Below are 12,718 nucleotides of genomic sequence, written 5' to 3'. Positions count from 1 at the left end.
TTGGGTGTATTTCTGTAATCATTTGGGTGTATTTGAGTGATATCTGACTGATATCTATGGGTGTATCTGACTCATATCTATGGGTGTATCTGACTCATATCTATGGGTGTATTTTTCATTTCAGAAAAAATGGCAGGCAGAAACCAAGCTGAAAAAAATGTAAGAACAAATATATGTCTTCGATCAAATCAGTTTTTCATAATAGAAATATATCTAACTCTAATTTTGCTTTGTTTACAACAAATCAAGGACCTAAAGTGTGCAACCCATCTGTTGAGTGAGAAATTCAGAAATATGAGCGAGGAGAAGTGATGCAATAAGACTGTCCAGGCCATCCTCATTGTTATTGAGTCCATTTTGTCAGATAGATTCTAATGATATTGTCACTGATTAATGTAACTGTTATATACTCTTGTAAGAAATTGAACACATGGTGTAAATATATTTGATCCAATTATAAGTAAATTTTTTTCCATAATTAAACTCTCTCTGGTGTATTCAAAATGTCTGATTTACAGGTACTATAATATGAAGTGGTGATCCAGATAGATTGGAACCCATATATGACGGTCTGCATAGAGATCTGCATAATACACCCAAACACAGACTATAAATACACCCGATAAAAAATTAAATTTACACCTCTACTGCAGATTTTAACCCAACACTACCTGAAAGCCACTTGTTGTCCACAAGACCAAAATTAATTAAACTATCTCTGGTGTATTCAAAATGTCTGATTTACAGGTACTATAATATGAAGTGGTGATCCAGATAGATTGGAACCCATATATGACGGTCTGCATAGAGATCTGCATAATACACCCAAACACAGACTATAAATACACCCGATAAAAAATTAAATTTACACCTCTGCTGCAGATTTTAACCCAACACTACCTGAAAGCCACTTGTTGTCCACAAGACCAAAATTAATTAAACTCTCTCTGGTGTATTCAAAATGTCTGATTTATAGGTACTATAATATGAAGTGGTGATCCAGATAAATTGGAACCCATATATGACGGTCTGTATAGAGATCTGCATAATACACCCAAACACAGACTATAAATACACCCGATAAAAAATTAAATTTACACCTCTGCTGCAGATTTTAACCCAACACTACCTGAAAGCCACTTGTTGTCCACAAGACCAAAATTAATTAAACTCTCTCTGGTGTATTCAAAATGTCTGATTTACAGGTACTATAATATGAAGTGGTGATCCAGAATTCCAAATAGATTGGAACCCATATATGACGGTTTGCATAGAGATCTGCATAATACACCCAAACACAGACTATAAATACACCCGATAAAAAATTAAATTTACACCTCTGCTGCAGATTTTAACCCAACACTACCTGAAAGCCACTTGTTGTCCACAAGACCAAAATTAATTAAACTCTCTCTGGTGTATTCAAAATGTCTGATTTATAGGTACTATAATATGAAGTGGTGATCCAGATAGATTGGAACCCATATATGACGGTCTGCATAGAGATCTGCATAATACACCCAAACACAGACTATAAATACACCCGATAAAAAATTAAATTTACACCTCTGCTGCAGATTTTAACCCAACACTACCTGAAAGCCACTTGTTGTCCACAAGACCAAAATTAATTAAACTCTCTCTGGTGTATTCAAAATGTCTGATTTACAGGTACTATAATATGAAGTGGTGATCCAGAATTCCAAATAGATTGAAACCCATATATGACGGTTTGCAGAGATCTGCATAATACACCCAAACACAGACTATAAATACACCCGATAAAAAATTAAATTTACACCGCTGCTGCAGATTTTAACCCAACACTACCTGAAAGCCACTTGTTGTCCACAAGACCAAAATTTAGCAGAAAATCATTCCAATTCCTATCAAATGAGTCTTTGCTATGAGGGTTTCATTTTTCCTCTTTGCTACATGTAATCAATTGATTCTTAATCTCGTTTTCCTTCCTATTTGTGCTCCACTTCGCCCTGATTCAGCTGACAATCTGAGGTTGAATCATCTATTATCTTCAAAACGAGTTCAAACTTTAATTTCAGAAACCAGAAAATCGAAAAGAAAACGAAGCTGGAGTTATAGAGAGAAGAACTAACGTCAATGACGAAGAACAAACCAATGAGAAAGGAGAAGAAAAGAACGATTGAAAAACCAGGGGAAGACGCGCGAGAAGAAGAACGATGAAATTTGGAAAGAAGGAAAACAAAGAAGGAAACAAATCTTTTAAATTTGGTAGTTATACAAACGCGGGATCTTTGTATAGCGCGTGTAAGTGACGTAGGAGTTGCAACGCGTTTTAGTGGATTAGGCGTTAATGAACTTGTAATAGTTACAAGCCCTAATCGCTTGTATACTGAGCTTTTCCCTATACTAAAATACAAAAATTATCGCTTCAACTCTTATTATAGATTACTCATATATATCATAAAGTGTATTTTGGAAATGAAAATTTGTACACCAACTCTTTCCTATATTTTTATTATATATAGTAGAATTTAATATAAAAATTCTTTTTTTAGAAATATTTTGACATATATAGCTGTCCATATTTCCTTAAGTTGAAAGAAATTTTGGGCTCATTTTGAATAGAAGTCGCATTCCATGGACCATGGTGAATGTTTGCTAGCTAGGTAGTCTGATCTGTTTGGCAATTGAAGGAGCACGTGGTGATTTTTATTGTTGGAGTTAGCAGCGAGTGGGCATATCGGAGATTGATATCTATAAATATAGTTTGAGAATCGAACCGATGATAATCGACTCGGTCATATGATTAGGTTATTAATTTAAACGATAAGTTATTAATTTATTCGATTGACTTAGTCATAATTAAATAAAAATATAAAATTATATAAAATAAAATTAAAATTAAAATTAAAATTAAAAATTAAATACATATTTTTAAAAATATATTAATAATAATTAAATATCAATTCTTAGATATAATTTATGATACAAAAAGAAATAATAAATTAGTCACTAGTACAAAATATTTTTTCAATTTAAATGAACAAAAAAAAAACAAAAAATAACATAATTAATATTAATATATCAATATGTTTATATACCATATGTTGTTATTTGTTTGGTATCCATGTCAATTCATACTTAAAATGATAAAAAAAATGATAAAAAATTCATTCACGGTTTGTTATATATTTATATTTTGTCATATATATTATTAAGAAACAAGATGGCGCAAGGCAAGCGGGGAAGTGTTGTATACATGTTGCCCCGTGTTTATTTGAAACTCATTGTCAACCGGTTCATGCAAGTTCGGTCCAATTTACTAACCGAACCGATCAAATTACTGGTTTATCAGTTTTTCGGTTGAACTGGTTAATTCGGTTCGGTTATGATAACTATCTATAAAATAAAACTATTTACGTGGTATTATTTTCTTATTCAATTAATCTCTACATACAAGTGATTTAAACAAACAAGTTGGTTTGACTTAATTTAATTCACGCGCCACTTTCTCTAACAATATTTTCACCCAATGTTCAGTATATAACTTCCTTTTTTCATGTAGATTTCGTTTTTTTTTTCAAATTTTCTCAGTATTTTCTACGTCTCTACGTTCCGTTCCATCTCTGCGTTCTCTGCGTTTCTCCTCCTTCTCTATGTTCTCTTCATTCTCTACGTTCTCTTCGCTCAGGTTCAATGCTTTTATTTCAAGTTTTTGAAATCAAGCTGTGAAATCAGAACAGGTTTGAATAGTTATTTCGTTATCGAAGATAATGAATGATTCAAGCTCAAATTGTCAATTGAATCAGAGTAAAGTGGATTATTATTTTGAATTGAATGAAGTGATATATAACTATCTAGTTTAATGTTATGCGTTAGTAGTTTATGGTTCTGTAAGTGAATAATGATGTTTTTCTTTATGAAAATTGTTGTTCATGGTTGATGATTTGAATTAAATATAATGTACCACTTCTAAATCTCATTCTATTATTTTGATGAATCTGTTTCCTCCCCCTATTTCGATGTATTTCGATTATAAATTGGTGTATTTTAAAACTCTTTTAGTGTATTTTAAAAATCTTTCATTCGTTGCATTTATAGATTTAGACTTTCAATTGAATTAGGACGAATTGTATTATCGTTTTCAATTAAACTTCACTATACCTAAAAGATTAGAGTGTAATTTGGCCATATAGTTAACATCATCATACTAACGTGATGAATACCACTTTCATGCATAAAAGCATTAGCACCTACAAGAGCCTTGTGTGGTTGTAAATGCATATTGGTGTACTCTTCAACCTACAAACAAATATTGTATCGTAAAAAAAACCCAATTTAAATATAAAAGAGCGAGAAAATTAACAAAATTTAAACATTAGTTTGAGGTTTAAAACCATCTTGCTTGTATTTAATATACAGAATTGTTACACATTTAAATATTTTTTTCATTTAAGTTTATTCAAGTAGGTCTAACACAAAAAAAAAAAAAAAAAAAACCACTCTTATTAAAGAGTGTCATTACACACGCTTTTTCTTCTTTTCCTCCCTTGCGCTCTTCTTCTTCTTCATCTTTTAAATACAAGTATATGTCATCTTCTTCTTTCAAATTTACGCATACCTCCTCCTCCTCCTCCTTCTTCTTCACACACGCAGATTCTTCTTCTCTTTCGTTATCGTCATCACCAATAACACCAACATTTTGCTAATGGATATTTTTTCAATCGAATTGAAAAAATACAAGTATACGTCCTCTTCTTCTTCTTTCAAATTCACGCATATCTTTCGTTATCGTCATCACCAACAATACCAACATTTTGCTAATGGATATTTTTTCAACCGAATTGATGAATGGAATGCAATTGCTAAATTGAATTGAATTGAATGGACGTAGGTGTTCTGAATTGAATTGAATTGATAATCTCTAAATTGTAGACACATGTGTTTTGAATTTGATTTTATATAATGGATAATGTTCCGTTCATTTAGTATTATACAATTGTTTCACCTTAATAACATGTTTGGTTCATTATGCAGAAAGTTGTTTTGAATTTGATTTTATATAATAGATAATGTTCTGTTTATTTAGTACTATACAATTGTTTTACCTTAATAATGTATTCGGTTTATTATGCAGAAAACTGTTCTGAATTTGATTTTATATAATAGATAATGTTCTGTTTATTTAGTACTATACAATTGTTTCACCTTAATAATATGTTCGGTTCATTATGAATTGAATTGAATTGAATTGAATGGACGCAGGTGTTCTAAATTGAATTGAATTGATAATCTCTAAGAGGAGCAGAAGAAAAAGGAAAGAAGAAAAATCTGCGTGTGTAAATTTGAAAGAAGAAAGAGTAGGAGAAGAAGAATGGAAGAAGAAGAACCTACGCGAATTTAGAAGAAGAAAAAGAAATACGAGTAAGAGAAGGAGAAGGAGAAAGAGAAAGAAACAGAGAATCGGCACATGATTTAAAAAGTTGTTACAACAATTTAGATAAACTTGAATAAAGATTTTACTTGGATGTAAAACTTTATTCTTTAATATATGCTCTGTGTTGATTGCTGTATATAAACCATCAAAGACATCAAGTCTCCTGATTCAGAGTATGGTGTAAAAAATAGTATATATTATTAGTCAACAACATAAAAGGAAAATGAGAACAATTATTATAAAATACATTTATTTAAAATTTTATAATTTAAAATTTTAAATTATTTAAATAAAATTAGATTAATTGAACGAATAAAAATATACACTAAAACAAGTTTTTTATGTAGTGATAGATGAATTTGTTATTAATGCGCCCAAAAAAATAGATCTTGAAAAATATAATAAAGACAAAAAAGTTTTTCTAAGAAATAATAATATTTTAATTTTAGAAAAATACCATATATAGTGTCTGTACCTAACTGTATTAATTTAATCATTAAAAAACTAATAATAAATATTAAACACACTTTATTTATTTTTATTAGAATTAAATTTTTTTTAATTGTTTAAAAAATTGAATTAAAATTTAGAATTTTTTATTTATTAAAATTTAAATAATAAATTATTATTAATTAATTAATTAATTAAAAAGATTGAATAAGATGAATACTAGCGGTTCTTTATAGATGTTTCTTATAATTTCCTATCTCTTCTTACATGCATGTTTTTACGGCAGCAAAGTTATCCTTGGACAAATAGGAAAATCCTTCTTCGATAACGTCCACGCCAAGCTTTGCAAGCTAGCGTGCGATGTTGAGCTGATGGGAGTCATGGCGGCTCCGGGCACTGTTCACCGTCGCGGAGGGTGGTGTCGAGGATATGCGGAGATAATTAGGATCAGGAATGTGATTAGGTGGATAATGTGGGCACATTTGATTACAACTATTTTTTTCTGTTTCAGAAGAAGGGATAGGTGCCTTGATTGTGTATTTTTCTCCAACAATAAATGAAAGCAAATACACAGAAACATATCATGTATATATGTGGGCAACAAGAGCTGATAGCTGCTCTTAGCAACACGTGCTTCGCGTGAGAATATAATTTATGAAGATATTTAGCTAAGTTGCGTGTCACATATCGGGCCTGCTACACATACAAGTATCCAAGCTTCCAAGTTGGCCCAGCCCAAATCGAAGACACGCGCATAAGGAAGCATAACATGGCGCGTCAAAATCACGCGCTCAACACAAACAGTTACGTATGGCAGACTCTTCCACTTCCTCCACTTCTTCCACTTCTCAAAACGCTTCGAAACCAAGGAAACGCTCCCAATTTCGAGCAAAAATCAAAGTTCAAAATATACAAATCGTTGTTCGAAACCTCCATCAAAACAACATCAAACTCTCCGTGAAGAATCTGAAGAGAAAACGAAGCAAATACACTCAACGTAAGTTCATCAAGAAAACCTCCCAATTTTAGTTTTCTTCTACGTCGTTCTTCTCTAGGGTTTACTGTGCTATTATTCTTGCTTCTTTGTCACACTGTTCTAAGTTCTACGTCATTCTTCTAAGTTTTACGTCGTTCTACATTCTTGTTCTAAGTTCTCTTGCTACTGTTGTTGATTTTTGGGGCTTTATTCCGTAGATTGGGGGTTGTATACTGTTTGAACTTGTAATGTGACTTGATATTGATGCATGTTTGAGTGATATCTCACTGATATATATGAATGTATCTGAATAATTTCAATGGGTGTATCTCACTGTTATCAATGGGTGTATCTGATTCTTACATATGGGTGTATCTTACTCTTATCAATGGGTGTATCTGACTCATATATGCGTGTATCTTACTGATATCTGAATTAATTTGATATTGAAGCATGTTTGAGTGATAACTGACTGATATATATGGATTTATATGAATAATATCTATGGGTGTATCTCCCTGTTAACAATGAGTGTATCGGATTCTTACATATGGGTGTATCTTACTGTTATTAGACCTTGTAATGTTGCTTGATATTGAAACATGTTTGACTGATATCTGACTGATATATATGAATGTATCTGAATAATTTCAATGGGTGTATCTCACTGTTATCAATGGGTGTATCTGATTCTTACATATGGGTGTATCTTACTGTTACTAATGGGAATATATTTGTGTGTATTTTTTGTTTCAGACAAAATGGCAGCAAGAAACCAAACGAAAGACCTTAAGTGTGCCACACATCTCCTGAGTGATAAGTTCAGAAACATGGCTGAGGAGAAGAAGGCAATTGTCAGGGATCTCGGATTTGGTGGGTTGATGCATGTCCCACCTCTAAGGGTGGATCACCAACTCTTAAGGGAACTGGCAAACAACTTCAAACTTGGGGAGAACAAACTGAAGACAGGATATGGTTCTTTCCAAATAACACCAAAGACAATAGGTGATGCGCTTGGCATCAATGCAACAGGTAACTAGCTCAAAATTATAGGTGTATATTAAGTTCATGCTTGGGTGTATTTAAGGTTGATGCTTGGGTGTTTTTGAACCGATTTTGATACTTTGTTGTTTTCTTTTTTGTAGGAAATCTGTTTCCTGAGAAAGTTGAGTATAAGCAACTTTATAAGCAACTTTCTGATGATGACAAAATAATTTATAGAAGATTCCAGGGTAAGACCCTCAAAAGTCTTACCGATGAAATGATGGAAATCGGCGTTGGCAGCGAAGAGGAACGCCTGATGTTCAAGAGGATATTCATCCTCTACATACAGATGGCGTTCCTTTTGCCAACGACGATAAACAAAATATCGCCCGTGCACCTCGCCCCAATTTTTAAGATGGACGGCATATCGGAGAGAAACTGGGGGGCGCATGTTTTGACCTTCTTGATCAAAGGCATCACAGACTACCAGGATAAGAAGAAGAAGGCAATTGATGGCTGCCTCTTTGCCCTCATGATAATATACTTTCATCTTTCTGAAAACAAAGGCAAGAAGAGGGCCGAAAGACCACCAAAGCCTTGGATTGCCAACTGGACTAAGGAGAAGTTGGTGGAAAGAATGACTGCAGAAAAAGAAGAAATTTTGGTAAGTAAACATAATATGTTGCTTGTATTTTATTTACCTGAATGCTGCTAGCTAAAATATCTCATGTTTCAGGGAATTGTGAAGATGGCGGAGACAAGAGCAAGAGAAAAAATGAAAGAAAAAGAAAAAAAAGAAAAAAAACAAGAAATCAAAAAAACAAAAAAAAGGAAGGCGAGTCCAACATCGTCTTCGGAGACAGAAACAGCTACTGACAGTGACACTTCTACCTCTGAGTCTGAGACTCAACAAGACTCGGAGGATTCAGCAAGAAAACAACCCATCAAAAAGGGGAAAAAGTAAGTACCATACTTGGGTGTAATTTCTTTTTCAGGTTGGGTGTATCTTGTTGATCACGTTGGGTGTATTTTAATATGTTCTAAATAATCACTGTTTGCCTTCCATAATGGACTCCAGAAAAAGAAAGCAGAGGCAAGAGGAGCCAGATTCTGATTCAGAATCTGAATCTGAACAAAGTGATGAGTAATGTCCTGAAATTATTACTCCTTTCTTTTGGCTTCATTATAAAGATTTTGTGTATTAACTGAAGTGTCTGTTATTAACTTATAGGAGTGAAGAATCATCACCTGCAGAGAAGGAGAAGGAGAAGAAAAAAACAAAAACAACACCAAAAAAGTAAGCACTTCTTTGCATAATATTCTGTGATAAAATTAATTTTTTATTTCTGATTGGTACTCTTTTTTTTCCACCCAGAACACAACCAAAAAAGAAAAAAGTTCTCGTGGAGGATTCACCTCCTAAAGAAGACCAATACTTTGACGGGTACAGTACCTCGTAAGCTATATTACCGTCTATCGTCGTAATTATTTTTGTTAACATCTTCCTTTATGAATGTAGTGAGACATATGAAATATCAAGTGACGAACTGGATGAATGGCTAGGGCAAAACGTTGATAAATCTGCTGCAGAGGGGTATGTCTTGATGGGCTGTCTATTTCATATTTTGTTGTGTTTTGCATGCTAATAATTGTTTCTTGTTTTGCAGGGAGAACCAACCTGACCTGCGATCGACAGAAGGTCGCTATGTGTCGTCTGAAACGTAAGAAGCTTTATTATTTAATAAAATCTTGTTATCATGAATTGGGTGTGTCTTGTGGTACCATTTGGGTGTATTGAGTGGATCAAGTTGGGTGTATGTTGTCTAATAAGTTGGAATATTAACTTTGTTGTGTTGCTTGGATCAAATCTGTCTTAGAATACCGGCTGTGAACTTGGGAACTGATGCTCCTTCCTCTCAAGGAAACACAGAACAGAGTAGTGTAAACCAGCCGTCACAGAGCATGTAATTTCTCTTTCAAATAACCGTTACTTTTGTTCTTCTATTACCCTTCTACTTCTAATTCTGTATATATTTTTTTTTAGAAAAAAAAGCCCTTTATTATTTTATTCAAGAAAAAAAAGGCAGGAAAAAAAGCAAAAACTGCAAGTATGTAAGTTCTCAAAAAAACAAAGCCTGTCTTCTTTTTGAATTGTTCGGGTGTATTTCTTGAATTTCTTTGGGTGTATTTTAGGTTGAGTCCGTCTGATTCGAATTGATGGTTGTGAGGGAACAGAGACCGTCCGAAGCGCTTGCAATGTGAGTTTTACAATAATATTCAACCTTATAACCTTATTATTTTCAAAGGCGTTGTTAACCTTTCATTTTTTCTTCTTGTTTAGAGTCCCGATTCAGGTTTTTGTGCCGGCATCCCAAACAACCACAGAGACAGATTTTGAACCAACCCCTATGCTACAGATTGAAGGGACTATAGAAACGTAAGAAATAGTATTGAGTGTATATTTGTTTGGAGTTGGGTGTATATTAGCTAACAGTTTGGGTGTATATTGTTCCTGATTAGTTTCTTTTACGCCGTGATTAATTTTTTGTAACTGTGCAGCACTCCTGAAACCCCCAAACAACTTCAAGAGACCACACCCACGGTTCCCCCAGCTCCAACTAAAGTGTAAGTTCATCAGACTAAAATCAATCTTTTCTTATCATCTGTATATTCTTATTCTTATTCTTATTCTTATACATGATGACGCAGTCATCCAGACGCAGAAGACGCTGCTGCCCTGTTGATGATGGCACGGACAGCTTCCTATGTTCCTAAAACAGATCCAGGGGTGCCATCATTCAGCCTTGGATTGACTGATTCAAGCCAGGAGGGGGCGTCAACGCAGGAGACAGAAAGGGAAAAATCTCCAGAAGCTGCGAATTTGATAGAACAATTGGACAGTTTGGTCCAAAGAATAGCAAGCAGCGCGACGAAGGGAAAAAACACAAGTCCACAAATTCAGAGGGAGACTGGGGGAGAAAGTTCTGCAAAGTTTGAAACTCCTCGGGGATTATATCAGATTACGGATGATATGAAACAAAAGTGCTACATCTGGGGGACGAGACTGAAGGAAGATGCAGATGGCAATACTAACGAGTATGAGGAGATGTGCACTCTGATTGGCCAAGGAGAATACATTTTGATGAGAATGCACCTTGCTTCCCTCCAGGCAAAAAGTGATATAGAATCTCAGGTAATATTAGAATAAGATTACTGTTTTTACACCAAAGTCAATTACAATGCTTATTAATGTAAAATTGATTTCGGCATATATTTCTAGATTGTATCTGCCGTCTGCCTCATCCTCAACAACAAAAATGAAAAGAGATTTCAAGAACAAATATACTGTCTCCCCCCCGATATTGTGGTAAGTGTTACTTCTACGAACTTCGGGTGTATTTTCTGTATTGATTTGGGTGTATTTGTCACGTTCCATTGGGTGTAAGTTTAGTATTTCATTTCTCGTTTCCCATTCTTGCAGTGCATGGCGCTTTCGGATCACCCAAACGGGGAATTCGTATCACCAAAAACGAAAAAGGAATTCAGGGTGGAAGCCTACCCGAGTTTCATTCCCTTCATAGATAGAAAAAAATTGACTTCGCACCCATATCTAAGTTTTCGTTTGCTAAATTTGTTACTACGCTTATTTACTTATTTGCAAAATAAAATAACACACTGTTCATGTGTGGGAATCCTTCAGATTTTTGCCCCTGTCTGCTACGCCGGGCATTGGTGGTTATGGCTGATAAATACAAGAAAGCGGAAATGTCAAATACTTGACCCGCTACACAAAATAGCTCCCACTGATGAGAGAAAGACCATTAATAAATTCACTGTAAGTTGCCTCTGTCTTCTTTACTTTAATAGATAGGTCATATCGTTAGTTGTGATGGGTGTATATTGTCCATTCAGTTGGGTGTATCTTGTCCATTCATTCGGGTGTATTACTGATTTGTTTTCGTATTTAAGGGATACGTATTTTCAAGATTGATAACATATGCCGGCGGGGGACCTCTTCAGAAAGGAGAGAGGGAGAAGGAAATTAAATCACCATATGTTAAAATATCAGGCCAAAAAACAAGGTATAAATTTGTGAGTCTGAACATTAAACTTTTGTAAATGAGATTTGTAATTTATTTTCTTTGTTTTCAGCTATGACTGCGCTGTGTACGTTATGAAGTGGATGGAGATAATTGAGCCGGAAAACATCAAAAAGGGGAAGTATCAATGGGATAATTGGCCACAGGTAACTGTCTTTAAAACCATATAACTCTGTATTACTTTACTGAATTAATATTGCTGTTTAAACAGAATATACTTTTTTATTGTAGGAGGAGGTGGACCACTATAGAGTGGAGTACGCATCCCGGATACTATTCAGTGAGATGAATACACAGAGAGATCAGGCAATTAGAGAGAGTAGTGCTATAAGGCTGTCGAAGCCATCCTCTATATTATTAAGTCCGTTTTGTCAGATTAATTCTGCTGATATAGAAACTGGGTAATCCAACTTTGTAAATTGAACAAATGATGTAAATATTTGCCATTTATCAACAACTTCTATTCCATGTATATTTTTTCCCATAGTTAAACTATCTGTGCTGGTAAACTGTCTGTGATGTATTCAAAAGCTGTATTACAGGTGGTAAAATATGAAGGAAAAAACACAAATAATAAACTGCTACACCCAACGCAAGTCTAATAATACACCCAAGGTTGTATTAAATATACACCCAAACTGTCTGCGCTGTATTCAAAATGTATGAATTACATGTACTAAAATATGAAGAAAAACATCAAATCAAATATAAACCCATAACCTGAGAATTTTTACAGCTTTTGTTTTATATATATCTATATATGTGTCTATATCTAATTTGTGAATTAAC

The 12,718-nt window shown here is 33.9% G+C and overlaps 3 protein-coding genes across 3 annotated transcripts; all 3 read left to right on the top strand.

Annotated features, from left to right (window-relative positions):
* Nucleotides 1–6,599: 6,599 nt before the first annotated feature.
* Nucleotides 6,600–8,793, top strand: LOC114924917 (uncharacterized). The gene is made up of 4 exons (XM_072208346.1): nucleotides 6,600–6,866; nucleotides 7,602–7,877; nucleotides 7,991–8,493; nucleotides 8,578–8,793. The coding sequence occupies exons 1-4, from the start codon at nucleotides 6,680–6,682 to the stop codon at nucleotides 8,791–8,793; spliced, it is 1,182 nt and encodes a 393-aa protein (XP_072064447.1). The 5' UTR covers nucleotides 6,600–6,679.
* A 103-nt stretch (nucleotides 8,794–8,896) lies between these two features.
* On the top strand, nucleotides 8,897–10,069 carry LOC112729332 (uncharacterized). The gene is made up of 7 exons (XM_072208345.1): nucleotides 8,897–8,973; nucleotides 9,061–9,126; nucleotides 9,205–9,273; nucleotides 9,349–9,423; nucleotides 9,497–9,550; nucleotides 9,707–9,793; nucleotides 10,023–10,069. The coding sequence occupies exons 1-7, from the start codon at nucleotides 8,897–8,899 to the stop codon at nucleotides 10,045–10,047; spliced, it is 453 nt and encodes a 150-aa protein (XP_072064446.1). The 3' UTR covers nucleotides 10,048–10,069.
* A 242-nt stretch (nucleotides 10,070–10,311) lies between these two features.
* On the top strand, nucleotides 10,312–12,334 carry LOC140176796 (uncharacterized). Its single transcript, XM_072208344.1, has 7 exons — nucleotides 10,312–10,454; nucleotides 10,539–11,022; nucleotides 11,110–11,196; nucleotides 11,311–11,664; nucleotides 11,799–11,911; nucleotides 11,982–12,075; nucleotides 12,161–12,334. Exons 2-7 carry the CDS (start codon nucleotides 10,573–10,575, stop codon nucleotides 12,332–12,334), a joined length of 1,272 nt encoding a protein of 423 aa, XP_072064445.1. The 5' UTR covers nucleotides 10,312–10,454; nucleotides 10,539–10,572.
* The last annotated feature ends 384 nt before the right edge of the window (nucleotides 12,335–12,718 follow it).

This window comes from Arachis hypogaea, chromosome 12 (assembly GCF_003086295.3).
Source record: "Arachis hypogaea cultivar Tifrunner chromosome 12, arahy.Tifrunner.gnm2.J5K5, whole genome shotgun sequence".
Classification (NCBI taxonomy): domain Eukaryota; kingdom Viridiplantae; phylum Streptophyta; class Magnoliopsida; order Fabales; family Fabaceae; genus Arachis; species Arachis hypogaea.
Note: the sequence above shows the minus strand (reverse complement) of the source record. Positions and strands in the feature narration are given on the sequence as shown.